The sequence below is a fragment of the Xiphophorus hellerii genome, chromosome 22, assembly GCF_003331165.1.
Source record: "Xiphophorus hellerii strain 12219 chromosome 22, Xiphophorus_hellerii-4.1, whole genome shotgun sequence".
Taxonomy (NCBI): domain Eukaryota; kingdom Metazoa; phylum Chordata; class Actinopteri; order Cyprinodontiformes; family Poeciliidae; genus Xiphophorus; species Xiphophorus hellerii.
In genome coordinates this window covers 18728721-18752196 of record NC_045693.1, presented here as the reverse complement: position 1 = coordinate 18752196, position 23476 = coordinate 18728721, and the positions used below count along the sequence as shown (strand labels likewise).

The 23476-nt window shown below is 38.1% G+C and overlaps 2 protein-coding genes across 2 annotated transcripts in view; both read left to right on the top strand.

The window, feature by feature from the left end:
- Positions 1–19695, top strand: part of LOC116713539 (receptor-type tyrosine-protein phosphatase epsilon-like) — a 31225-nt gene extending 11530 nt beyond the window's left edge. The window contains exons 3-21 of the mRNA XM_032553725.1: positions 3147–3218; positions 6308–6404; positions 6786–6859; positions 7288–7424; positions 7580–7670; positions 7790–7866; positions 7953–7989; positions 8071–8168; positions 9430–9549; positions 10379–10542; positions 12180–12315; positions 12503–12652; positions 13130–13223; positions 13618–13694; positions 13835–13969; positions 15456–15581; positions 15671–15822; positions 17891–18026; positions 18128–19695. Of these exons, the coding sequence (XP_032409616.1) occupies positions 3152–3218; positions 6308–6404; positions 6786–6859; positions 7288–7424; positions 7580–7670; positions 7790–7866; positions 7953–7989; positions 8071–8168; positions 9430–9549; positions 10379–10542; positions 12180–12315; positions 12503–12652; positions 13130–13223; positions 13618–13694; positions 13835–13969; positions 15456–15581; positions 15671–15822; positions 17891–18026; positions 18128–18202 (2043 nt within the window). The 5' untranslated portion in view covers positions 3147–3151 and the 3' untranslated portion in view covers positions 18203–19695. The remainder of the gene's footprint in view (positions 1–3146; positions 3219–6307; positions 6405–6785; positions 6860–7287; positions 7425–7579; positions 7671–7789; positions 7867–7952; positions 7990–8070; positions 8169–9429; positions 9550–10378; positions 10543–12179; positions 12316–12502; positions 12653–13129; positions 13224–13617; positions 13695–13834; positions 13970–15455; positions 15582–15670; positions 15823–17890; positions 18027–18127) is intronic.
- Positions 19696–19815: 120 nt separating this feature from the next.
- On the top strand, positions 19816–21986 carry gnrh3 (gonadotropin-releasing hormone 3). The gene is made up of 3 exons (XM_032553726.1): positions 19816–20306; positions 20490–20567; positions 21787–21986. Exons 1-3 carry the CDS (start codon positions 20169–20171, stop codon positions 21838–21840), a joined length of 270 nt encoding a protein of 89 aa, XP_032409617.1. The 5' UTR covers positions 19816–20168; the 3' UTR covers positions 21841–21986.
- The last annotated feature ends 1490 nt before the right edge of the window (positions 21987–23476 follow it).

Below are 23476 nucleotides of genomic sequence, written 5' to 3'. Positions count from 1 at the left end.
GTTGTGATTGGATGGATGGATGGATGGATGGATGGATGGATGGATGGAAAGGTGGAGAGATTCTAATGTTAAAGAAAAAAATGAATCTCATGTTTTTCACAAATGAAAAATATAAATGAAAAGTGTAGTACTGATTTCTATCCAGTTCCCTGAATATAACATTTTATTTAACGACATTCCACCTCTACTGCAGCCAATGTATCATAACAGATATTTAATCCGATTGAGCTCTGGCCTTTAACTGGACCATTTCTGACACATTAATATACAACCATTCTGTTTTAGCTCTATGTTTAGGGTGGGTGTCTCGCTGTGGAGGGTGAACCTCCATTCCAGTTTCATCTATTGAGGCCAGAGCTTCTTACTGTTTTTGTCGTTGCTTCCTCTCTTTGCATACACATAAGCCGAGTCATGACATCCCGCTGTAGTACAGTGGTTCATATTTTAGAACCTCATCAACACTTAAAGCTTAGTTCCTCTTTTTTTCCATAACTACCCAGAAAATTCAAGTGTCTTCATGCCTTATCAGATATCCTTTTAACAGAATCTCAGCATTTGACTGTGCTTGGCGATTTTTAGTACCAATTTACTTACTCATTTTCTCACTAAATATTATATATATATATAGAATAGCTGCCAGAAAATGACAAACGCACGGTGGGCCATGCAGTGACCCACATGCACAGCATCCCTTGCTGTGCATGTTCCATGTACAGTAGCATGGGGCTAAATCAGTAGACGCAACTTTCCCACCAAAGGGGAGGGAATAGGAGCAGGTGCTGGCTCTGCATGCTTGTTTAACAGTGGGGAGAGGTTTGGCTCATCTAACAGTATGCAACACATAACCTTTGGCTTTGTGACAAATTACATGTGAAAGCATGTGTACTTTTTATGTAAAAAATGCATTTGTGCTGCATGTGCACACACTACTTTAAATATAAAGACTTGTTTCTCATGGCGGTAGAAGATGGCATATTTTTCAAAACTCAAACATCTAATTTATAATCCAGTAACACTTTATGAAATCTGACATCGAGTTTATTTTGAGAACAGTTTAGAGCGTTATTATGTAGCTCTGTTTTCAACAAAAGCTTCAGGGCAATGTTTTTTTTATTTGGAATCCCCTCCCGGGGGTTATATGAAAGAAATTCTCCAAAAAATCACAAATGAGGCCCCCAGATGACCCATTTTCACAAGAAATAAATTGACTCAATGAATTATTCCATCTAGTCTTTTGGCCTCTATAATAAGAAAGGGACTTGAAACAGAGGATAAATTAGGACACTCAGTTCTTTTGTTGCCCTTTTACAAAATCAAAGCAAAGACATTTAGGCAGATTTGGCACATTTGCCCAATTTATGGTTTTGTTTCATACCTTTCCCCTTTGAGGATGGCGAGAAAAACAAAAGGAAATGTAAGTGACTGAAGAAAAAATAGGTACTGAACTTTGGAGATAAAAAAAGACAAGAAAAATGTTGTGAGCAATTCTCTTTTTTTATACAGTATATGCCATATGCATAGCATCATCCAAAGATAAAAATCAAAAAGTGCTAAAAAAGATAGATCATTAAATAATTAAAACATGACTACTAAGAAAAAAATTCATAATACAGATAATTAAAAAGAAATATGCAACAATATTTACACAGATCTTAAGAAAGCAGTGAGAGGTGGGAAAAGACTTCGAATCAGAATGTCTTTAAGTAAGTGAGACTTTTCTGTTCCTTTTGTTGAAAAAGAGAGAAACTAATTAAGAATATTTTTTTTAAAGAATAAAGCAACTTTGGTGCTTAGGCTAAGTGACAGCTAATTGTTTTGATGTCTAAACTTGGATCTGGGAATGACATAAAATCTGTTAACTCGGATGTCCCACAGCAGCACACTGCTTATGAATTGAGTTTGCAGTATTCTGACAGTATTATCACAAGATCATAAGATAAAGGAAGCTATTAAGAAAAGTAAAATTAATAGTGATGGCTTTTTATTAAGCATTGACTGCAACTTCTTTAAGGAAACCTGTCTAGATGTGTAGTCAGAGCCTGGAGTGATGTGATGCGCTTCCCTGACAGAAATGTTTCATAAATTCATAATTAAAATTTTCAGCTATTATTTATGTCTGGATTTACTGAGCTTTTTGCTTTTTCCAGTGCAGAATGAAAGTTGGCTAAAGTGCATCAGCAAGACCCTTCAGACTACAGACACATTAAAAACAATTGGATAAGTACAGTATGTGATTTAGTAGCACATATGGAAGTGGCACAAATCAGAATTTTTTTGGGGGGGTGAAAAAAATCTGAATTCGGTCTTTTAGACTGCTATGAAAAAGTTACATATGGGTCATATGTGGACAAAAAAAGTGATTTGGGTCACATTAGCCTTTCACTCTGCAATTTGAAATTCCAACTTAGGACAGACTAATGCAGAACAGGAGAACAAGAGGTTTTTTTCTTTCTTTTTTTAAGTATTGTGTTGCAAAAGGTAAGTCAGGTAGTAGATGTTATAGGAAGTTTCAGAAACGCTGGTATAGAGGGAGGACAAAATAAAGAGATGGAGGGAGCTAAAAGGACCATGCAACATTATGGACAATTTCCCCTTGTTAGTAAATTAAAAATATGAAATAACATTGTTTTTTTTTTCATCCCATAAGATTATGGGATGTTAAAAAGGGCCAGGGACATACAGAAATAGTGTTATTTTCCCAAAGCAGGTTCCAGTACTGTTCCAGTACATCAAAGAAAACAGGGGAGAAGGAAATGGCTTCTAACAAGCAATGCTGAAGCTCAACTCCACAAGGTCTGCAAGGGATATGGTTACTGTCACCTGTGGGTTAAAGCCTCCTCCCTGGTTTGATGTTTGAATTTGAGGTTATTTGATGCTTCACTTTCAAGTCGGCCTGACAGAACACGACTGCAACCAGATTTCCCAACAGGACTCTTAACTGCTCTGCAGACAAACTCGCACACATCACCCTCAAGCCACATCAAAGCAGAGCTCTCATCTCTGCCCTTTATGAAGACACCAAGACACAGATGGGTTTTGTATTGGTTTGGCTCCGTCTAGTGGTGGATATGTAGAGTTACAGGTTCAAACAGGTTTTTTTTCAGTAAAAGTGGTTCAATGTTGTTGCTTTTCTTTTTCTCTTTCAGTGACAATGGTGTTGTTTCTGATTGGATCCTCCATCACTGTCAACAATTCATCTCATGACAACCAAACTGCAGGTAAAACATCAAAGGTCTTGCACTGCTAACATTAAAGAAAGAAACGTGTATGTTTTAAATAGCAAAGGTTTAACATTTGGTTTTAACATATCGAAGTAATTTTCCAGATCATCTAACAAAATGAACGGGATGCTGTTGTAAAGACGAAATTTGAGAGAGTAACTTATCTTTCATTTCCACTTATGTCCAGATTTGCCAGGTCCGTGTTGTACATTTTGAACTAAAGCTGATTTAACTTTTGAATGCCAGTAAAAACACTGAAACAGCCTTTTGCCCTACTGCCAAATTGGAAGCCAGCGTCAGCATGGAGCTGTTTAATGATGTGTGGAACATCTAGAAAATAAAACCCAATTAGGACCAATACATGTCCAGAAGTTATAAAAACAGATGGAGAAAGGGTTACAAATTAAAATGTAAGGAAATCCAGAATGTTGATATGGAAAATTTATAGGTTCCTTGTGTATTAAAAAATATATTCTCAAGGGTAATTATTACAGAAATAAAAATTTTCAGTGAGTTACAAAAAACAAGATAATCTAACAGTTCAGTGCATACCATTTAGAGCAACATTTCCAACAAATTTGAAGACATTAAAACTAATATGGCTTCTATTTAGGACAATTAAAAACGAAAAAGATAGTTGCACAAATTAATGCTTCAGCTCTGGGAACTCTCCTGAATGCTGTTTGTTTCTGCAGCAATCATAAAACTGCCTCCTTCTTTCTGCATTCAGGCTTACCAAAGGTGGACTGAGTCAGAGTACAATCTGTCCTGCAGTCTGGACTAGATATATTCATTTGTTTTTAACACACAATTCAAAACTAAACAAAATATATATATATTTATTTTAATTCTGGAGTAAAATAATGAGAGATGATATGTCCAAAAACATTTCAGGGTGGCCTTGATTTAAAACATTACAGACTCACAAAAAGAGTTAACAATTGGAGTGGCAAATTCAACATAGTGCAAAATGTGGGTGCCTATTAATATGCTATTTTTTTTATATGTTTATGCTATAAAACATAACATAAACTAACAAAATATATTTATATTTTTAAGCTTCAGTTTTTCTTTTGCACAGAAACAGTTTACAGAAATGAGACAAAATTTGCTGCTGACATAAAAACAAGCTGAGTAATTTATGACAGCTCTGTCAACAGCAGCATTAAAAATGGATGAAAAAAATACAATTAAACATATTTCTTTCCCCTCTTAAAAAGTACAGAAATAATGAAAGTACTTCAAAAAGAATAGCATAAAGCAATCCAAAAAAAAATTTAAATCCTGTGAATTTTCTATAATCGTGCTCACACAGACAAAGTTGGATGTCCATCCATCCATCCATCTTCTTCCGCTTATCCGAGGTCGGGTCGCGGGGGTAGCAGCTTCAGAAGGGAGGCCCAGACTTCCCTCTCCCCAGCCACTTCTTCTAGCTCCTCCGGGGGAATCCCGAGGCGTTCCCAGGCCAGCCGAGAGACATAGTCCCTCCAGCGTGTCCTGGGTCTTCCCCGGGGCCTCCTCCCGGTGGGACGTGCCCGGAACACCTCACCAGGGAGGCGTCTAGGAGGCATCCTGACCAGATGCCCGAGCCACCTCAACTGGCTCCTCTCGATGTGAAGGAGCAGCGGCTCTACTCTGAGTCCCTCCCGGATGACTGAGCTTCTCACCCTATCTCTAAGGGAGAGCCCAGCCACCCTACGGAGAAAACCCATTTCGGCCGCTTGTATCCGCGATCTCGTTCTTTCGGTCATGACCCAAAGCTCATGACCATAGATGAGGGTGGGAACGTAGATCGACCGGTAAATCGAGAGCTTCGCTTTTTGGCTCAGCTCTCTCTTCACCACGACGGACCGGTACAGCGCCCGCTTGACAGCAGACGCTGCGCCAATCCGCCTGTCGATCTCCCGCTCCCTTCTTCCCCCATTCGTGAACAAGATCCCGAGATACTTAAACTCCTCCACTTGGGGCAGGACACCCCCCCTGACCCGGAGAAGGCACTCTACCCTTTTCCGGCTCAAGACCATGGCCTCGGATTTGGAGGCACTGATCCTCATCCCGGCCGCGTCACACTCGGCTGCGAACCGCTCCAGCGAGAGCTGCAGATCACGATCTGAAGTTGGATGTGAAAAACTGAAAAATAGTGTAACAGCAATAATTAATTCTCTCTCAGACAATCACTTATCCTTTCAGGGTCGTGAGGGGGCCTGGCGCCCACCACCAACAGTCAACGGACGAGAGGCAGGGTACAGGATGCCAGTTCGTTGCATGGCAACACAGAGACAGACAGGACAAAAAAATCATGCACACACAGGTTCACACCTAAGGAGAATTTTGAGAGACCAGTAAAACTAAAAGTCTAAATGTCTTTACACTGTGGAAGAGAAAACAGCAAACAAACAGGGGATCAGAGATGGCCATAAAACTGCATCTATAAAACTACATGTTAAATATTTATATATAATGAAATTAATAATCAAATTTAAATGTTATAGTTCTCCAAATATTATTTTACAAAAAAAATAAAGAATTTATACTGTATATTAGCTCCTACTGCAATTTTAGCAAAGAGCTATAAAGCTTCGCAGATTAATTACACTACAAAAAAACCACTAAATATCCCAAAAGATCTGGGTTTTTAATTAAAAGAAATGATTGTTCCACATTAGATATGTTTAAATAAAACACCAAGGAAATTGCAATATTTTATTTATGTTATAATGATAAATTCAAGAAGACTAAGAGATAACTCAGACAGACTTTTTGTAAAATATATCAGTAGTTGTCACAGAAACCCAATCCCACATCTTCTTGCAGCACAATCAGCCATCAGCGCATTACTCCTAACTATTGTTCTTAATCATACCCATTGCAAGTTATTTCTGTAAACCTGTAAGAGAAAAGTTTTTCTTGAGTGGAATTGTGCAAATTAAAATTTAGTCATTTTTACTTACTGAGTTACAAATTGAGTTATTCGTGTGGCATCAAGACTTCTAAGCTTTTTTGAAAACAAGTCAGAAGGGAAAAAGAAAACTTTAGTTTGAAGCTTTTTGGTTTGAAGTAATCTGTTTCACTGGTTGTTTGTGCAGAAAACCCCACCCACCACGGTGATCACGTCCTGCCCTCGACGCTGATCATATCCCTGCTTCTTATCATTGTTGTCCTGCTAACAATCTACTGCCTGAGGTAAATAAAGTCGCAAAACTCACAATTACTTTCCTCACCGTCTCCCTTTTTTATCATTAAATGAAAATAAGGCTGAATGTGTCAGGGCGTTATTGTTTGGGGGTCTGGGGGGGTTAAACAGGAGGCGAGCAGTGGCTTGTGGGCTAACAGCTGCTTGTTAAGGAAGACAGCAAACAAAACGAGTTAGGTCAGATGAGGCTTCACATTCCGAAGCGACAGCATGAGGAGGAACAGCTTTACTTCTCTGAGATGGTTAATGTTTCCTTTAACTTTGTGACTCATCTCATGTGTTAAACAGTTCTCCGTGGGCACCTTTTCTGCTGAACTTGGCTCTCTTCATCAGATGGTTTTCATTACCTCACCCTATTTCTTACGTTACAGGTTTAAAAACCACAGGAAAGCCCTGGTCACATCCGTGGATAAGAAGATTCCAAATGGCTTCTTGGAGGAACAAGGTACTCCTTCTGCACTCAAAATAACCACCGGAGCATGAAAATATAATGCATCCATTTTCTTTTTATGCCTTTTTTTATTTTACTTGTAAATTTAAACTCTTTATGAACAAAGGAAGGCTCATGAGCCAAAGCTGGAAAAGTTTTGGGGGGGTGTGGGGGGGGCTCTTAGGTTTCATAGCACGTAGGGAGCCACATAAACTTTTCTTCAAGTGGAAAATAAATGTGCGGAAATGCCAAATTCCGAGCTGAGATGGTTTTGAGCCGCAGCACCAACTTTATGACTCCAGAAATCATTTCTGTCATGTACCCACAGAGGTAGGAAATCTTAATAGTCATCAGGCTTGTTTGTGCAGGTGCTGCGAGATCTTGTAATGCCGTCCACTGGGAGACATTTTCTGTCTGACCACCGTATATCCCTTTATACTCAGGAGAGCAGACAGTGGTCCTCCTCCCAAGATCTCCCTCGCCGTCCAAGAGATACTTCCCGATCCCTCTGGACTCGCTGGAGGAGGAGTACCGGATACGCTCCGCAGATGACTGCAAACTCTTCAGAGAGGAGTTCAATGTAAGATTGTTTGGTGTGGATGACGGTTTTTTGGGGGGAGTTTTCTTCGTGAAATCGTATATCAAGTACAGTGGACAAACAATAAAATATTTTGATAGACGGCTTTGTACCTGTTGCTTTTTTTATCATGTGAGGATTGGTTTCTTTCTTTGTAGTCACTGCCATGTTACTACCACCATGGGTCCTTTGAGGAGGCGAGCAGAGAGCACAACAGAGAGAAAAACAGATACCCAAACATTTTACCATGTGAGTGAGGGTCTGTGTATGTTAGACCGCGGGTTTATTGACGGCTAAATCACCGGGAAAAGCAGTGCAGCAGGCAGAAATAAAACTTACTTTGCTTTATGTCTCCTCTCTTGTCTCAGATGATCATTCCAGGGTGATACTCAGTCAGCTCGATGGACATCTGTGCTCAGACTACATAAATGCCTCTTACATAGATGTAGGTATTTTTACCCCATAAGCTCTTCATCAATATAATCATTCTGTCTTACCTAATCTAGAGTGTTATTTTTTTTTTCCACGCAGGGATATAAAGAGAAGAACAAATTCATCGCAGCTCAAGGTAAAGTGTTTTAAGAAAACACTGGAGTTTCTGACTCTTGATGCCATGTGTTTTGAAATCTTTCTTCCGATACTGTTCCAGGTCCCAAGCCCGAGACACTGGCTGACTTCTGGCGAATGATTTGGGAGCAAAAAACTACAACGATAGTGATGCTGACAAATTTGAAAGAAAGAAAGGAGGTATGTTCCTAATTTTTTACTGAATTATTTCAAACCCTCCTGTAAACACCACAAATTCTTTGAGACCTCTTATGTTGTCTTGTAAGCCAACGTGCTGATTATCTTTTATTTGACCCCTCTTCTAACTGGGAATCCACTCAAAAGTGTCACCCTGCAGGATCACTTAGCATTGAAATTAAATTCAGCCTAACGAGGATAATTGAGTGCTCAAAAAGCAAGTTTGATGGGGCAGATTAGAGGCGGTGGGGATCAATGATGAAGTAATTGTTGATAAGATCCTGAGAGGCTTCATGATAATTAGAGAATCTAGTTAATGGGTTGAAACGTCACTGTGAAGACCTTATCGACTGTCAGGCCGCCTCTGGATTGAATTTTTAAAACAGACACTGAAAATATAAATTCTTCTACTCATACAGTGCCTTGATAAAGTAAGTATCCATTGCCTTTGAATTGTTTCCAATTCTTTCACATTATAACCACAAACGTCAAAGTGTACTATTGGAATTTTATATGATGGACCAACACAAAGTTGTAACTTGATTATCAAGTGAAACATTAATTTTGCACATCTAAAAAAAATATTTTTTCCCCATTTGTCTTAGCATAATTTGACTGGAACTCAGTCAAATTTTTGAAGGTTTGCCACATATTATCAGTGGATTGAATTCTGAACTTTGACTGGTCCATTCTAATGGGATGAATATGCAGTTATTTGAATCATTGCAAGCCCTAGCTTAATGTGTAGGACCGTTGTCCTTCTGAAAGTTGAACCTTCACCCTAGTGTCCGGTGTTCTGCACCTCCCCGTCTTCTAGGTTCATCCATGTTCCTATTAACTCCGACTGACTTCTGTTCTTATTGAAACCACCATGACCAGCGTCATGGTGGTTGCATGACGCTGCAACCACCATGTTTCCCCATGCGGTTGATGTCCTTTGGGTGATTTGCAGTGCTATTTTTCTGAAAGTTTATGCCTTAGGGGAATCAGATTAAATTGAGCTAACCACACTTCTCATATTTGTATTTGTCAAGAATTATGAAACCTGTTAATCCTTTTCCTCCAACTTCATAGTTATTGTAGTGTTGCTTTGTCTTGGATTATTTCATAAAAACCCAGTAAAAAACACCTGCAGTTGTAAACATGAGAAATTGGGGGGGGGACGGGGAGGAAAGGTATGAGGGGTTATGAGTACCATGGTAAGAAATTAATATGACTGCAGTTGTAACTGCAGTATTTTTTTATGATTGCTCTCCTTCTCCAGGAGAAATGTTGCCAATACTGGCCGGAGAAAGGCTGCTGGATGTACGGAAATATCCGCGTGGCGACTGAAGACGTCATTGTGCTGGTGGACTACACCATCAGAAAGTTCTGTGTTCAATATGTAAGTGAAAATCAAAGTATTAACTTGTGATGACTTAAAATGAGAGTCCCTTTATAAACAAGTTATATCCCATTATTCATGGGCTTCAATGGAAAATAAACATTATGAACAAAAAGTGTTTATTCAGGAAAAGTTTTCAAACTGATTTTTCTTTTTAGATGTTGGTATGTGGTGTAAAACAGCTATTTATTTTTTCTATCTTCTTCATTTATGCAAATGCAAAACCAAGCGTAAGAAAGTTTCCTAGTTGGAAAATGAATATTTTAGACATAAAACATTAAAAGGGTACAGATAGCAGAAACGGGATATGTCATCAATAAATAAGCGTATTTTAACGAACAATAAACAACACTGTAATGTTCCGAGTTTATCGCTACTTGATCCTCAGGAATCCACGTGCGTTTTAAAGGTGTATTTGTTTCTTTTCCCTTTTTTGATTGCCAAGTTGGCAATCAAAAACTTGTGCTGCGCTGGTGTGCTGCGAAGCTTTCACATTTCAAAATTCACTTTGTTCCTGCTCCGTCTGAACCTAGACAAGCACAGAAATCCTCTCTGACTCAAAAAAAAAAAAAAAGATGAGTGCGCTGGAGCTCTGTAACGAGTACTTTCACATTTAGCTCTCTGAAAACACAGCAACCAAGAGAGTGGAATGATGCTCTCCTGGGAGTGAGGCAAAAGGAAAAAAAAAAAAAAAACTTCTGATAATGACATTGTATCCCTGAAAGCACAGTGAGAAATATTTAACAAAAAATTATGAAAATCCATAATTAACAGATTTGTGTGTCCACATCCCTGGTGTAACACCTTTGGCGTGTTTGTACTTTTGCAGCAGGGCAGCGATGGCGTTCGAGCTCCTCGGTTGGTCACCCAGCTCCACTTCACCAGCTGGCCAGACTTCGGGGTGCCGTTCACACCAATCGGAATGCTAAAATTCCTGAAGAAGGTCAAGGCTGTCAATCCGTCATATGCTGGGCCTATTGTTGTCCACTGCAGGTAAAATACAGGAAGAAAGGAGACATCAAGTGGAATGACACAAAGAACCAGATTTGCTGGTTTAAGTTAAAAGCTGAGTTTACACCCAGGTTTAATAAAGTTATATATATAGAGAAAAATTGAGCTTAAAGACTTAAAGTCCATGCTTTAGAATTGTATTTGTTTCAATGATCAGCATAATGGCCTACCAAAGAAATTTGCAGCTGACTGTAGCAACTGCTGCAACAGGTGTTGACTTCTTGAATGGGGCCCACACCACTGAAGTTCAACACCCCACTGTGGAATCCAGGCTCTGTGCTCCCAGAGGTGCAGTTTGCCCAAATGACCCTTGTAAATCTATTAGTGTTGTGTTTGGACTTCAGAGGCGAAGCATTTGTGCATATGCTCGATGGCCACAATTGACTCCTTTGTTCAGAGCACACGGTTCTACGGTTCTACAACTACAGCTTCTTTAAGTGGGAGGCAAATATAGGCTGCTTACAGTGGCTTGTGTCTCATTACCACCAAAAACTTCAATGTATTTTATGGGGGTTTTATACGATAGACCAGAGCTAGGTAGTGCATAATTGTAAAGTGGTCTTTTACCAGTCTAAAAAATGTGGTGTACATTTGCTTTCAGTCCCTTCCACGTCAATTACTTGGGAGAACTACATTATGCTGCAATTGGAGCTCTCTACCAGCTTTGCACATGTGGAGGCTTGGGATTGCTGCTGATTCTTTGTTGCAAAATAGTTCAAGCTCAACTGGATTGAACAGACAGTGTCTTTGAACATGTATTTTCTTTTAAAGTATCTCCACAAATTTTCTGTTAGATTTACAGGTAGACGTTCCCCTTTTAGCACATTATACGGTGCTTTGGTCTGAACCATTCCATTGTAGTTCTGTCTTTCTGTGAACCACCACCAGACCAAAGCTTTTGAAACTTCTATTGTGTTATCTTACAAGATTGCTTTGTTTATCGTTGAGTTCTCCCTGCTGAAGAAAAGCATCCTCGCAACGTGATGTTGCCAAAAAGTGAAATGTTATTGACATGTTGGCTGTGTCACCTGTATAATGGCAACGTGCAAACAGAACTTCTAATGCCTTCTCAAACATAAAACTGATGCATGGCTAAGCTGGAGATCTCAGCATGTCCTCCAGAGTGCCAGTGCATTATTTCAGATTTAAGATGATGGATTGAACATTTCAAAACTTGGGATGTTGTTTAATAACCTAATACTGCTTTAAGCTTACAACCTGTCTGTTGTGCTCTCTGCTTGTTTGTTTGGATTGTTTGGTTAAATTACTCACAAGTGGATTTGCAAATTTGACTTCTGAAGTCAGTTGGTTGCCCTGGATTTTGCGTAAAAGTGTTAGAGTTATGTGTTACGTACGTGCATAAGCCCCGCCTTTCAGATTTGTTTTTAAAAATGTATTTATTTTCCTTTCTCCACTATTCTACTGGTCTGTCACATAAAATCCCAACATAATACACTGGAGCCTGGCTGGAACGTGAGGAAAATGTGAAAGGGCTCAGGATGCATGAATATGTTTTGCAAGGTGCTGTAAAGGTTCTCCTTTGTGCATGTTTTGTTTTGTAACTTTTTTTTGAGCTGTTTGTCACAGACCAGACCTTTCCCTTGTTTTTGTTTTCGCAGCGCCGGAGTCGGGAGGACGGGGACGTTCATTGTCATTGACAGCATGATCGACATGATGCACATGGAGCAGCGAGTGGACGTCTTCGGCTTTGTGAGCAGAATACGAGAGCAGCGCTGTCAACTCATCCAGACAGACGTAAGTGACGACCCCGTCCGACCCACTGCACCTTGAACCGACGGCTCGACTCGGAACCGTAAACAACTGGAAAACTTGGAAAACAGCCATGTTCTGTAATACAGAAAAAAACAAAAAAAAAGAGGGGAAAATAGTTCAGCAGAACTAAATCGGCTTCTGTTGTGTCTTCTGATCTATTCTTCCTCAGATGCAGTACTCCTTTATCTACCAGGCTCTGTTGGAGTACTATCTGTACGGAGACACTGAGCTAGATGTATGCTCTCTGGAGGGCCATCTGCAAAGGCTTCACAACACCAGGGCCCCCCACGACAGGCTGGGCCTGGAGGAGGAATTCAGGGTACGAAGGAAGGAGCTCCCTGTTAAACATTTCAGTAAAGAATGAATTGTCGCCCATCACCCTGCATCCTACACAGTTATATTATCATGGAAATGTTGCCCAGGGTGCAGCTCTTGGCGGCGAAAATCATAAGTAAAAATGTTTTGGATCAGCTGAAACTTTATAAGGCACCACCATCTGCCGTCTTCAGTTTGTTTTAGCTTTGATGCACAATCCTCCATGGCTCATCGCAAACCGAGCAGAATGACACTCCAGTTCCTACTTTTCAGATTTTCTTTTCGTCCCCCTCCCCTCCCTCTACCAACAAGTCATGTTTTTGTCCAGCTTCAGTTTTTGTAGTTGTTAACATTATTGAACCATTGTCTGCTTTAGAGTTAAAAAAAAGAAGAAAAAAGACTGTGTTTATTCGCATTGCACTGCCCTGTTTTGATTAAAGATTTTGATCCACATCAGTTTGAATATGTTTTCTCCCATCAGAAGCTGACCAACGTTCGCATTATGAAGGAGAACATGAGAACCGGGAACCTTCCAGCCAACATGAGGAAGAACCGTGTGCTTCAGATCATCCCGTGTAAGGGTTGCTTTTTTATGCTCGGTTGGTTTCATAATGCATTACATCTGAGTAACATCAAAGCACTACGCTACCGGTGATTTCTCAGACGCCGTACATGGATATCTGTCGAATCGGTTCATGTCAGCCAGATCAATGATATTTAAATGTGGGCCTGTGTTTTTTTTCTTTTTCTTCTTTTGTTTGTTCTTTCAGTTACAAGTAGAGTAATGAAAGAAGCCGCATTTATTTACAATGTACAAAAACTTGATATTGGATTCTGGCTTTAATACGCATTTTTTTTTCTTTTTTTCATGTTTCCTTTTCTTTATCACCCTTTTTTTTAAACTTTTATTTTATTATAAATCACTTGTGGAAAGTTTTTGTCTCCTTATTTATTTTTTCCTCTCTGTAGATGATTTCAACCGAGTAATACTCTCAGTGAAAAGAGGACAGGAGTTCACCGACTACATCAATGCCTCCTTTATTGATGTAAGCGCTCCCTCTCAACCTGCTGTATAGATTTCCCATAAAAAGTATAAATAAAGCTCATTGTTTCCTTTGCAAACAATGCAAAATATTATGTTTTGCCGCGCTCTCAAGTCGTGTTTACTGGATGATCCGCCCTCCAGGGCTACAGGCAGAAGGACTATTTTATCGCAACCCAGGGCCCCCTGTCTCACACTGTGGAGGACTTCTGGAGGATGGTGTGGGAGTGGAGGTGTCACTCAATCGTTATGCTCACCGAACTCAAAGAAAGAGAGCAGGTAAAGCGTGGTGCTGCACAAACAGATGAAGAGAAATTGATCTGCACATTTAATGTTCCCTTTATTATTATTATTATTATTATTATTATTATTATTATTATTATTATCTTTAGATATTTTTTTTGTCTGCATTTTCTTGTTTTGTATGATTTTTGTGTCTCACTCTTAAAACATACAGCCATGTGAGGAAATTAGGGCACCAGAAAGAAGGTTTTTCTAACATGGATTTATGCATATTTAAAAAAAATTCAGAGAAATAAAAATAACAGAAGAAAATACATCTTAAATTAGATATAAAAGTGATTTATTGTGGGTGAACTATATTAACATTTAGTCTGCTGTTGTCCTGACTATTGAAGTTTATCATTATGTATTTGGCATATGCTTATATATATATATATATATATATATATATATATATATATATATATATATATATATATATATATATATATATATATATATATATATATATATATACGACAAAGCAATGCAAGTAATCTCCAACACCATGGAGAGGTTGAAAAATCTGTCAATGACTTTTAAAAGGAGATTGTATTAGTTTTTGAGTCTGGTGAGGTTTTAAAGAAGGCTCAAAAGAATTTGTAAAGCCCCATTAAACTGTACAGAAAATATTTTTCAAGTGGAGAATGTTTTGGACGACATGCCCAGTTCAGGCTTTCATCCTGTGAGCTATTTGAAAAACACTCAACTGATCTCCAAGTCTGCTACAATGTTATCATTCATCCACAAGTGTAACATTCATCAAGTTTCCAAAGAAATGTTTGCTTTCTATAAAAAAAACATGAAGACCAGACTAAAATTTGTCAGAAAATGAAGATCAAGAAGGACATCTGGAATGATCTTCTTTGCACCGTTAGAATGTAAAAATGAAATATTTGGAGAATGCAGAACGTTTTGCATAAAGCCAAATACATCATTCTAGGAAAGCAGCCCAAATCCACCAAAAGCTGCTTGAGAATGAAATTTAGAAACAGAGTCCTGACTCTGTCAAAGGTCATATCTGGATATGTGGGGCCCAAATGGGGTCCAGGATTTCTAGCACATCCTGAACCCAACAGGATGTGCTAGAAACCTCTTAAACATCTTACAGTTACGGAATGTGACAAACTTCCCTCAGACCGATGTCAGAGACTGGTGGAAAGTAAAAGAATTGGCCTACTGACATTTTTTCAGGCAATGGAGTAACAAAGATGCTAAGGTATATGGGTTTCCTAACTTTTTGCTTTGGTTAATGATGCCTTTTCTAAACTAAGTTTGTTTTCAATAAAATTGGGTTGACTTTTATTTACCGGCAATTAAGTAACTTTATTTTTCAGAAATGAAAAAAGGATGAGATTTGACATTTTTTTCTTCCGAAAGTAAACTGAATATTTAATGTCTCTAATTTTTTTTTCACATGACTTTCATAATAACAATCAGGTAAATGTAGTCTAATAGTATTCTCTGTTTATTTTTCTCTCAGGAAAAGTGTTTCCAGTATTGGCCATCAGAGGGCAGTATAACATTTGGAGACTACACAGTGGAGCTGAAACTGGAAACACAGTGTGAAACCTTCACGCGCAGAGATATGGTTCTCTCCAACAAGCCAGTGCGTCATGTTGTGCAATAATCTACGTTATATCTCGCTTTGTCATGACATGTCAGGAAAAAGACTTAAATCCTGCAAATGTTCTCCAGGAAAAACAGTTGCAACATGTCCGACACTTCCACTTCCACGGATGGCCCGAGATTGGAATACCAGGAGAGGGAAGGGGGATGATTGACATTATTGCTGCTGTGCAGAGGCAGCAGCAGCAGTCTGGAAACCGTCCCATAGTTGTACACTGCAGGTGAGGAACATCAGCTGAAAACTGTGCCAGTACTCCTACTTTTTCCACCCTCACATGCTTTTTGTGTTATCCAAATCTGGACTTTTGATTTTACAGATAATTATTTTTTTCTTGTTCGCACAATAACTTGTACATTTTCTCAGTAGACCCAGTGTTCTACGCCTAAACCACTTATGTGATCCCTTATAAAGACTTAGCAGTGAATGCTTTGATCAGAACCTAGCTTCAGGTGAAGTGATTCTAAGGCAGCATACCCCGATGGGATTGATCCAATCCACTGATTCACAGTCAATTAAAACCTCTCAAAGTGAAATCTCCTCTGACTCCCACTATGATTAATCTGATAAGATGAGCTAACGACAGGAAATGGTGTCATCACTTGCCTCTATTCCTTCATCACCGCTTGTCTAGGAGGGGCTTTTTAAAGCTTTTTTCCCCCTCTCCGGGGAATGGGGCTAACCCGCTGCAATCCCCAACGTCTCTCTACAATTTCTCTTCCGAGTTGCACATCACTCTCGCACTCACTCACTTCCCTACCCCCCCACACACATCTCCATCTCTCCATCCCACCGTCATAGTAAACATTGACTCAGTCAAATACTGAGCTTCCAAACTGATTAGTGTTGGCGTTTGGATTAGCCTCTCTTTAAGTGGGGATAATTACTAGTGCCATTACACAAAGGTCACCTTTACTCCCTCTAACTTTTTTCATGTCAAATAGAAAACAAATGGTCTGAATTTTAATTCCATTGTAAAGAAACTGAAATATACTTTGAAGAATTAATAGGCCTAAATATCTAGTGTCATAATTTCTAGACTGAGTGATTAATTCCTTCCTTCCTATGGGAGGATTTTATCATAAATTTAAAGAAACATGGTCTTGCATATGTATATTAATATGTTAAAATATTTATTTCAATGAGGAATTAATTTACTAATTAATTAGTTAAATGAGTCAAAAACACAAATCTAAAGGACAACTTGAGTATGCTACCACTTCTGCTTAAGCTGATGTTAGTTTAATTTTATTTCATTTTTTTAACAAATTTTATTGTAAGTTTATTGGTCTCCCAAGATAGAAAAAAAATGGACTTGTAGCCGATGTTTTAGTTGTAATATCTTGCTTTAACTAGAGGGAGAAAAGAGTGAAGGAACAATGAGAAATTCTAAGTTTTGTAACTTTAAGAAGCATGCACGCTCATATTTTTCCATATTTAAGATTTAAAAATATTCGTTTTACTGAATAAAAGGAAGTTTCCCATTAAATAATTAACAGATTAACTAGTATTTAAAGTGGACTAATTATGGATTATTTTGACATTGTCTGAATTTCTACACATAATATCATTCACATTTGAAGGTCTGTGGTGCACAGACTCATTCGAAAGTTATTGAAAAGCCCATTCATGTCAGGAGCTTCATTACTAAGTGAAACACATTACATAGATTAATTATACACAGATGAGTGTTTGAAGCCTTTCTTTATGTTAATCATGATGATTTTCTGCCTACACTTGATGAAAACATGACATTTAAAATGAGAATATTACATCAAACCAATAAGAAAAAAAGTGCAAATAAAGAAAAGCGGCCTTAATAAAAAAGGCTGTCAATTTAATTTTCAAAAGGTATTTTTAATCTGACAAATGAGTCTTATTGGATCGCAAATTCTAACATGCTGAATATGATTGTATCTCTGCAGACATCCAGGAAAAAAAAAAAAAGTTTTTTGAGGATAGCTTTTGATCAGCGTTTTATCAGACATTTTGAGGTCAAATATAAGACTCTGTTGTGACTAAATTTAAAAAAAAAAATCTAACAACCCTACTTTGAAGGGCTTCTGAGGAAACTTTTGCTCTTCAAAATACACTAAGCTATGCAACAGAAGAAATATATAACTTTCCACTTTTGTAGAGGAAATCTGGCCTGACACTGCCGGGCTACCAGACCCGCTGGACTGCTTTGCTAAACCGCTTAGACAGAACAAAGAAAAAGATGAGAGAAAGAACTTCCAGTGTTTGCATTTCGAGAAGTAGCTTTTCATTAATTCTGCACCTTCTGTTCACAGCGCCGGCGCGGGACGGACTGGCACCTTTATTGCACTCAGCAACATTCTGGAGAGAGTAAAAGCCGAAGGCCTACTAGATGTATTTCAGACAGTCAAGAGTTTACGGATGCAAAGACCACACATGGTTCAGACCGTGGTGAGAGCAATGCACAATCATTGTAACATGTCAGTTTGTCCATGGTTTTTGTTGCCTGGACGGTTTCTGTTCATGCTTCTCCTTTCACTTTTCATTTCCAGGAGCAATATGACTTCTGCTACAGAGTGGTCCAGGATTTTATCGACATTTTCTCAGACTATGCCAATTTTAAATAGGTCATTTTGTACATACATCAGCCAAATAAAAGTCTGCTTTGTTTTTGTTAATGTTGATTTGTATAGCTTTTTACATTTTACACTTGGCATAACAGAACTAATGAAAATGTTAGGAGACCTTTGGCAAAGGAGAGCTCCAGGGCTAAATCTCCCAAAAACATGTAATCTAATCTGAACAGATTAGGTTTTCTGAATGAATTCATGCGCTACTATTGTAATAATTTCTAAGTAAAATAAGTACGTTTATTGTGTAAATATTATTTGTGCTTAACGAGAAACAGAAAACTTCATATACGTTTATTTCTGCTTTAGAGTACCTCACTTTCAGTCTGGGATTCACTTAACAGCTGCTGCCTGCTGCAATTAGATTCAGCCTCACTAACTAACTTCTGTTTTGCCTGTGGCGATAAATATTAGTGGATTGGTGCCTGACTTGGCAACATGCAATTAGCTTGTATTGGAACGGGCAGGAAGTAATGCGTTATATCAAGAATTCAGATGCATCATCCCAGCCGAGCGTCACATTCTGCTTTTAAAAGAATAGTTTTTATATATTGTATCGAGCCAGGTTTAAATGCTTCCATCTTGTGTAAATCGGTGCCATTTTGATTAGACAAAGTTCTAATCTTGAGAAACTAGTCACAAAGTGACGCAAATTAAATTATGTTAAGACAGTTGTTTGCAATATCTTTTTGATTTTTTTTAATGGAACATATTTTGAAGAAGCATGTCACATATAGATTAGTGAATAATAATTTGTAAAAAGTCCAATACATTCATCCATTTTCTACGCCTATCTAATCATATTTAGGTTTCTGACACAGAAGCCGCTTTCCATTGATTAAAAGGTTTCTGACTTTGAATTCTTAGAACATATTGATATCAAACACACAAGAAAAACGAAAATCAAACTTTAAATTGCGAATTAAAAATAATCTTCATAATCCCAAGCATGTTAAGACATATCTTATTAACTGCAATGAGTTGCATCACTTTACAGAAACAAGAACTCATCTTTTTAATACGGGTTTATCCATTCTACAGTAAATAGAAACTCACACTCTATAGTAACCACAATAGTTATTGATAATCCTAAATTGCCTATACAGTACTATATTTTTGCAAGTTTTGTGATTAAGTATTTGTGGAGCATTAAAGTTTGTACGGCAAACTTTCTACTATGTTTGTACATCTAAATAATTGGTTTACACTGGAATCACTGCTCTTATTTTTTTTATTTACTTTTCATTTTTGGTGTACACAAAAATCAGTCGTGGTCATTCATCATCGCTAACTGCACTGTTGACTTCAATCTGTTCTTTTGCTAAAAGAATAACAGATAAGGGTAATGACATTTAAAGCCTTACAGCAAGTGTAACAAATGCACAAGCATCTGGTTTAAGTGATGTTTTTTTTCTGCCTTTTGTATCTGTGCAGATTTTCAGCAACTGTTTGCTAAAAGCAGCGTCCAATAAATTATAGATGGAGATAAACGTCAGGTTTCAACCAAATGTCTTTTTTTTTTTTTAGTGAGCACCTCCACACAGATGCATCCAATACATCACAAAGACATTTTATGATATATATTTAATGCCTCTCCAAGCCTGGCGGTGATCTCAGCATATGTGAGCACTTAGCCAGCTCCATTAGTTGTGTTTTGTGTCCCATTAGTCCGTAAATGTGTCACACCTGCAAAGAGGGGATTATAATCCTGACAGCAGCCTTGTACAACACCTATAAAATCCCCCCCTGGCTAATGCACCACATGCTAACAAGGAAAACACAGAGGTGAGATAGTCTTCGATGAAGTTGGGTGAATGTCCATGAACTTATAACTGTTGTTTTGATTAACTGTGGTTTAAATTATAGTCTGCTTGCGCACGGTGATGAGTTAGTTTGCATCCGTGGGCTGTGGAGCTGTGACATTATTGTTTTTATTACATATTTGGCTTTCCCCGCAGCTTTAATGAAGGCAAGCAGCAGAGTTATGGTGCAGGTGCTGTTGTTGGCATTGCTGGCTCAGGTCACTCTGTGCCAGCACTGGTCCTATGGATGGCTACCAGGTGGAAAGAGAAGCGTGGGAGAGCTCGAGGCAACCATCAGGGTGAGTGATTATTTTATGTGGAGTTGGAGTTTCAGGAAATGTGGTAATTTTATTGAATCAAAAAACCCGTTTTACGAGTAATGCTTTCATAGAACTGGTGTGTGAAGTCCGACTCTGGTGTTGTAGGTTGAGTTTCACTTCAAACATTGGTTTCAGTTCCAAAATGTCTCATGTTGTGTTCAGATGATGGGCACGGGAGGAGTGGTGTCGCTTCCTGAAGAGGCGAGTGCCCAAACCCAGGAGAGGCTTAGGCCGTACAATGTAAGAGCTTTGTATACATAATTCATCACCAATGTTTTCTACAATTGTACAATATTAATGTGCATCATGCCCCTAAAGCCGCCATGCTCTAAAATCGCAATGACAATATACAAATGGCTCAATCACTGTTTTTATTTTTCTGCTCCTGCCTGACTGAATTTGCGCATGATTAATGTGTCGTATTTTTATTTTTACCTAACTGAAGGGTGACGACCATAATTCAGATCGAATTCTTATCAATATAAATGTATTTAAATACAGTAAAATTTAAAGGAAGGTGTGATTCAATATCTAACTTTAACACTAGCAAATCAAATTCACAGTGAATATTATTAAACACTTTCATGGCACAGAATGATACATTTATGGCATTTGTTTCATTTAAGTTCCAAGCTTCTGGGTATATAAACTAAAATTGTGCTTCCCAGATAATTAGGGTATTAGAGACAAATAAACATTTTAACACATACATGTAATACTAAGGGCTACACAGTCATGAAAAAGACTTGATGGTACACCACTTGATACGCCTCACAAGGACATTAATCCACAAAAGGTCATTGCTGTATCCAGATATATTCATGGAAGGTTTAGTAGAAGGAAAAACCTGTTAAAACTGCACAAACAGGAAACATCACAACCTCAACCTAAATGTGAAGCAAAATCTTTTAAGAGATTCCAGATATTGGCCCAAAGTCTTCTTTTTCACATTTTAACTTTCACATTTTATTTAGAATTTAGTTTGCAGTCTCCATAGTCAGGGATTGTTTAGGGAGTCATGCTGCTGTCTGTCCAATGTGTTTTATCAAGCCCAAAGTTTAGCACAATCGTCTACCAAACATTTGGTGATGCTCATGCTTCCCTCTGCAAACAAGGTTTTTGAAGATGCTGCATTCGCAAGAATTATCACGTACCCTGATACATTTAGCTTTGTTGCTAAATGTATCACTATGTGTTTTAGTGACCATGATGTTGCTGTAGTCAATAGACAAGAAATATGCTTTGCCCAAAGCCACAGAGAAATTATTTACTATTTTCAGTAAGACACACCAGTCACAAAGTCAACAGAAATAAATATGTAATATTGTCACTTGGTGTGTAATTAAGCAATATGAATCAAAATACTGAAAAAAATGAATTGTGTTTTAATTTATTGAGCCACAACCATATTTAAGTTGCAGCTCAAATTCTAACAAATCTCTGGTTTTAATTTCCCTAGATTAATGATGGCTCCAGTCATTTTGACAGAAACAAAAGGTTCCTGAATAAATAAAGGAGCATCAAAAAGAAGACAAACTGTATTATAATCAACGCCATGGACTGTCTACTCTGTCTTCAGATTTTATCTTGTTTTCAGCACATAAAATACATATCTATAATGTCATTATAAATCAATTATAATAAACGTTTGAACCCTGACTAAAGGTGTATTGTTTCATTTAATCAGATTGGTATAACACGTTATAGATCTGGTCACCACATTAAAAAAAATAAATAAATAAAAAAATCTTTTGTAGTTTTTAAATCCAATAAATCGTCTTTGTGTAGCAGTCACGACCGACAAGCATGACAAACTTGTGACACAACAATCTTAGCATGACAACAGCTGGTGATTAAGCCAATTTATTAGGAATCAATGACTTAATTGAATTTGTTACACTTTTGGTAATTCCATTTTCTGCCACGCCAGTCATATGCATATGCAATGTGGAAAACACCAGCTGATTTCTGCACCCGTATACCTGACTGCTGATTAGCCTCCGCCGACGAAACACACTCATCTAAATAATTTCTGCTCACAACGTCCACAACGGCTTTCTCCTAATTTAGGGTAACCGCAGTCATCCAAAACCAGACGAAGTGCATAACTTTAATTTTTTTTTTTTCCATCTCTCCGTATATGAAATTGGTGTTCATTATAAAAATTGGAATTTCATATCTGGAAAGGAAACGAATCAGCAGGGGGCATATGTTTTAAAGAGAACTCATTTTCTGGCAAAGCCCCACAGACAGAGCACCATACTAATCGCCTGGTGCATAAGGGGCTAAGATTCATGAACTGTGCTGACACCGGGGAGGCCCCGCATTGTTAGAGCGCGCTTGTAATGCACACCAATGAACCCAAACTGGCTCGCACAACTGGGAAAAAGGCTAACATTATAAGAGCACATAGAATTAAGGAGAAATTAAACTGCATTCCGCTGCACTTCCAGAACAATACTTGTTCATTTGTGATACTTCACCTCATTGGTTTAATATTCATGTCTGTAATTTGCATAACACACTCATTTCATTAGATGAGGAGACGCTGAGCATTTTTTGAAAAGTGATACTTTGGACAAAGTTGCGGGGAAAATTGTTGTCCAGGGCATTTCCCTCTGAAAGTCCCACAGAGTTTGCGCTCGTCTTCATGGGATGTTCAATAATTTTAGAACATGCTCATAAAAGATAATTATCCTTTTACAACTTCTTCTTAAAATACAGGTTTAATTCGGTTTGGTGTACTTTTGTGAGAATAATTAATGTTTACACATAAAGCATAAAATCCCATAAATTCTGTTTAAAGAACCCCAAAGCATTAGCCGTGTGAGCCAACTTTCTCCCCTCCCAGTGTCCTCATCAAGGACCCGCCTAATTGCACATATATCAGGACAACAAAACCTGCTGGTATCTATGTTTCCAAATTTGATTTAACCTCACTTTCTCCTTCCCCAGACCCCCTGGTGGATATTCACTTTGTTTACCTCAAATTAAACTTCATATTGTTTACAGCCTCCTGGTCCCTGAACATTTTATAGCCTTTTAGAATTATTTCTTTATTTATTTTTTGTAATGATTGTAGGGTTGGGATTCATTTGAATGTTTCCCTCATCTGCATGAAAATTATATAATTAACTTTTGATTAACCA

Excerpts from the sequence above, each read along its gene's own strand:
- gnrh3 (XM_032553726.1), top strand. The coding sequence starts at position 20,169 with ATGAAGGCAAGCAGCAGAGTTATGGTGCAGGTGCTGTTGTTGGCATTG. Across the intron at positions 20,307-20,489 it reads AGCTCGAGGCAACCATCAGG|ATGATGGGCACGGGAGGAGT; the intron begins GTGAGTGATTAT and ends TGTTGTGTTCAG. Across the intron at positions 20,568-21,786 it reads AGAGGCTTAGGCCGTACAAT|ATTAATGATGGCTCCAGTCA; the intron begins GTAAGAGCTTTG and ends TAATTTCCCTAG.